The 5,000-nt window shown below is 56.6% G+C and overlaps 1 protein-coding gene across 2 annotated transcripts in view; it reads left to right on the forward strand.

Annotated features, from left to right (window-relative positions):
- Positions 1-5,000, forward strand: part of LOC133559627 (receptor-type tyrosine-protein phosphatase epsilon-like) — a 73,796-nt gene that overhangs the window by 39,240 nt on the left and 29,556 nt on the right. For both annotated transcript variants that reach the window (XM_061911562.1, XM_061911563.1), the window contains one exon: positions 3,146-3,243. In XM_061911562.1, the coding sequence (XP_061767546.1) occupies positions 3,146-3,243 (98 nt within the window). The remainder of the gene's footprint in view (positions 1-3,145; positions 3,244-5,000) is intronic.

A 5,000-nucleotide genomic window follows, 5' to 3' on the forward strand; every position in this document is an offset into this window, starting at 1 on the left:
CACGATTCTGAAAAATATACAAAAAAAATAATAAAACCTTTTTAAAAACAGGCTACGGGTTACAAAAGCTCCTCTGGGCCGCTTATAGTCGCAGTCTTGGCCTAAAAAACACCTCAGGTTTAAAAATATTTCCCAGCAGGCACAAGACATTGAAACTACTACGTTTGCTGGAAGGAGTTGTGACGGCACAGAACTACAAGGGGGCAGTAAAGCTCTATTATTTATTTTAGAATGGTGTGTGACAAAATCCAAGAGTGTGTGTGTGATTAGCTGTAGTGTGTGTTACCTAGTGTTGGATCGAGAGGAGGGACAAGGCAAGAAGGCAGTCTGTGGGGCAGGCAGATGATCAGGGGGCTAAGCGAGAAGAAGGAAGCCCGTGTCCAAGCGGAGGTCGAGGATGAAGGGAGGCAGTCCAGAATCCAGAGGGGAACAACAGGGGACGACCGGAGAACTTGGGAAAGCATAGGGTAACCAACGGTTAAGTTCCGGCTAAGATCCTTGGGTGGCCCTCATCAGTACCAGGTGTGCAGATTGCTGATCGCCCACAACATTGCCGGAATGTGGGCGTGACGCGGCCAGCCCGAGCAGGGGCGTGTCTCGCACTCTGCCAACGGAGGTGCTGGCAGTCCCAGCTGCCGGAGAAAAGCGGGTTCGAGCCCGCGCTGTCACAGAAACATGGTTGAAAACATGTTGAATTAGGTCCTGACGTTGAGCAACTCAAACATTACGTTGGAACGACATGCTTTTTGACGATGTTTAATCAATGTCGGGTTGTGACGTTGATTTAATGATTGAAATTTGGTCATTTCCCAACCAACAACATGGATCCCTGGTGGGTTCCCTCCGGGTGCTCCGGCTTCCTCCCACCTCCAAAGACATGCACCTGGGGATAGGCCCCTCCCACTTCCAAAGACATGCACCTGGGGATAGGCCCCTCCCCCCTCCAAAGACACGCACCTGGGGAAGGGCCCCTCCCAACTCCAAAGACACGCACCTTGGGATAGGCCCCTCCCACCTCCAAAAACACGCACCTGGGGATAGGCCCCTCCCACTTCCAAAGACATGCACCTGGGGATAGGCCCCTCCCACCTCCAAAGACACGCACCTGGGGAAGGGCCCCTCCCAACTCCAAAGACACGCACCTTGGGATAGGCCCCTCCCACCTCCAAAAACACGCACCTGGGGAAAGGCCCCTCCCACCTCCAAAGACAAGCACCCTGGGATAGGCCCCTCCCACCTCCAAAGACATGCACCTTGGGATAGGCCCCTCCCACCTCCAAAAACACGCACCTGGGGATAGGCCCCTCCCACCTCCAAAGACACGCACCTGGGGATACGCCCCTCCCACCTTCAAAGACACACACCTGGGGATAGGCCCCTCCCACCTCCAAAGACACACACCTGGGGATAGGCCCCTCCCACCTCCAAAGACAAGCACCCTGGGATAGGCCCCTCCCACCTCCAAAGACATGCACCTTGGGATAGGCCCCTCCCACCTCCAAAAACACGCACCTGGGGATAGGCCCCTCCCACCTCCAAAGACACACACCTGGGGATAGGCCCCTCACACCTCCAAAGACACGCACCTGGGGATAGGCCCCTCCCAACTCCAAAGACACGCACCTGGGGAAGGGCCCCTCCCAACTCCAAAGACACGCACCTTGGGATAGGCCCCTCCCACCTCCAAAAACACGCACCTGGGGATAGGCCCCTCCCACCTCCAAAGACAAGCACCCTGGGATAGGCCCCTCCCAACTCCAAAAACATGCACCTTGGGATAGGCCCCTCCCACCTCCAAAAACACGCACCTGGGGATAGGCCCCTCCCACCTCCAAAGACAAGCACCCTGGGATAGGCCCCTCCCACCTCCAAAGACATGCACCTTGGGATAGGCCCCTCCCACCTCCAAAAACACGCACCTGGGGATAGGCCCCTCCCACCTCCAAAGACACGCACCTGGGGATACGCCCCTCCCACCTTCAAAGACACACACCTGGGGATAGGCCCCTCCCACCTCCAAAGACACACACCTGGGGATAGGCCCCTCCCACCTCCAAAGACAAGCACCCTGGGATAGGCCCCTCCCACCTCCAAAGACATGCACCTTGGGATAGGCCCCTCCCACCTCCAAAAACACGCACCTGGGGATAGGCCCCTCCCACCTCCAAAGACACACACCTTGGGATAGGCCCCTCCCACCTCCAAAAACACGCACCTGGGGATAGGCCCCTCCCAACTCCAAAGACACGCACCTGGGGAAGGGCCCCTCCCAACTCCAAAGACACGCACCTTGGGATAGGCCCCTCCCACCTCCAAAGACACACACCTGGGGATAGGCCCCTCCCACCTCCAAAGACAAGCACCCTGGGATAGGCCCCTCCCACCTCCAAAGACATGCACCTTGGGATAGGCCCCTCCCACCTCCAAAAACACGCACCTGGGGATAGGCCCCTCCCACCTCCAAAGACACACACCTGGGGATAGGCCCCTCACACCTCCAAAGACACGCACCTGGGGATAGGCCCCTCCCAACTCCAAAGACACGCACCTGGGGATAGGCCCCTCCCACCTTCAAAGACACACACCTGGGGATAGGCCCCTCCCACCTCCAAAGACACACACCTGGGGATAGGCCCCTCCCACCTCCAAAGACAAGCACCCTGGGATAGGCCCCTCCCACCTCCAAAGACATGCACCTTGGGATAGGCCCCTCCCACCTCCAAAAACACGCACCTGGGGATAGGCCCCTCCCACCTCCAAAGACACACACCTGGGGATAGGCCCCTCACACCTCCAAAGACACGCACCTGGGGATAGGCCCCTCCCAACTCCAAAGACACGCACCTGGGGATAGGCCCCTCCCAACTCCAAAGACATGCACCTGGGGCTAGGCCCCTCCCACCTCCAAAGACACGCACCTGGGGGATAGTCTGATTGGCAACACTAAATTGGTCCTGAGTATGTGAACGTTGTCTGTCTATCTGTGTCAACCCTGTGATGAGCGGGCCACTTTTCCAGGGTGTAACCTGCAGCTGGGATAGGCTCCAGCACCCCCATCAAACAGGACAAGCCCTAGAAAAATAGATGGAACAAATAAGGATTATTTTGTTTTGTTTGTCCAATCGCTGCCTTTTTCCCACCTCAGGTCCAAAGCCGGAGACGGTGGCCGACTTCTGGCGGATGATCTGGGAGCAGAAGACCGCCACCATCGTGATGCTGACCAACCTGAAAGAAAGAAAAGAGGTTTGTCCCGTTATCCGGCGTCCTTTCCCTGCCTTTTTCCACGGCCCCAGGGTCATTTATACGACGACAATCTAATCACATTGTCAGATTACTTTGCATGAGGGCTGATCGATCGGGAGGCAGGTTCGGTACGGCCGGGGGTCGATAATGCAATAATTGTTGATAAGATCCTGAGGGGCTCCGTGCTAATTAGTCGTTAACGACTCGCTGGTGGAGACGCTATTGACCAACGTGCAAAGTCGAGTGCGAAAAAGAACAACGGAGAAACGTTTGATTTCTGTGGGAATGGAGAAGGCATTGGACCGAGTCCCTCGGGAAGTCCTGTGGGGAGTGCTCAGAGAGTACGGGGTATCGGACTGTCTGATTGTGGCGGTCTGCCCTCTGTACGGAAAAGTGTCAGAGCTTGGTCCGTATTGCCGGCGGTAAGTCGGATATGTTTCCAGTAAGGGTTGGACTCCACCAAGGCTGCCCTTTGTCACCCATTATGTTCATAACTTTTGTGGACAGAATTTCTAAGCGCAGGGGATCCGGTTTGGTGGCTGCAGGGTTAGGTCTCTGCTTTTTGCAGATGATGTGGTTCTGATTGCTTCATCTGGCCAGGATCTTCAGCTCTCACTGGATCGGTTCGCAGTGAAGCGACTGGGATGGGAATCAGCACCTCCGAGTCCGAGTCCATGGTTCTCGCCCGGAAAAGGGTGAAGTGCCATCTCCGGGTTGGGGAGGAGACCCTGCCCGGAGTAGAGGAGTTCAAGTACCTCGGAGTCTTGTTCACGAGTGAGGGAAGAGTGGATGGTGAGATCACTGCGGCGTCTTCAGTAATGCGGACGCTGTATCGATCCGTTGTGGTGAAGAAGGAGCTGAGCCGGAAGGCAAAGCTCTCAATTTACCGGTCGATCTACGTTCCCGTCCTCGCTTATGGTCATGAGCTTTGGGTTATGACCGAAAGGACAAAATCACGTGCGGGTTCCCAGGACCATCAAGGAAGGACATCTCGCTTGAGCAGGTTTGACTCGCTTTATTTTTCAATAGAGCTTTGTCTTCAGGTCGGGTCGCTTTTTTTTAGCTCCTCCTCTCCACTACTCTCTTACCGTCCGCTTTTCAGCCACTGTCGTCGTCGTCCTCGGCTGCTCTTTGTTGCTTTCGCTCCTCGGTTGCTGCTGCGGGCTCTCCTCCTCCTTCTGCCCTGTTCTCTCCCCCTTTTATACAGCGTGAGGAGAAATGTTAATCGTGTACCAGTGCGTGATCCACGCACCTGCACTTGACTGCGGCGTCGCTCGCATTGTCCTCCTCCTCGCCATCTTGGGCCGGGCTCCAGCGTGCCCTGCCCCGCTGTTCGTTCGCCGGCTCCTCCTCTCCACACACGGGTACTCGCCGCCGAAATGAGTTTCCTCCGACGGGTGAGAAGCTCTGTCATCCGGGAGTAGCTGGTAAAGCCGCTGTTCCACCACATGGAGAGGAACGAGCTGAGGTGGTTCGAGGATCTGGTCAGGATGCCACCCGAACGCCATCCTAGGGAGGTGTTTAGGGCACGTCCAACCGGTAGGAGGTCACGGGGAAGACCCAGGACACGTTGGGAAGACTATGTCTCCTGGCTGGCCTGGGAACGCCTCGGGATCCCCCGAGAAGAGCTGGACGAAGTGATTGGGGAGAGGAAAGTCTGGGCTTCCCTGCTTAGGCTGCTGCCCCCGCGACCCGACCTCGGATAAGCGGATGAAGACGGATGGATGGTATTGGAGTGCTCTCAAGGTCGTTGTCCT

Source organism: Nerophis ophidion, linkage group LG09, assembly GCF_033978795.1.
Source record: "Nerophis ophidion isolate RoL-2023_Sa linkage group LG09, RoL_Noph_v1.0, whole genome shotgun sequence".
Lineage (NCBI taxonomy): Eukaryota > Metazoa > Chordata > Actinopteri > Syngnathiformes > Syngnathidae > Nerophis > Nerophis ophidion.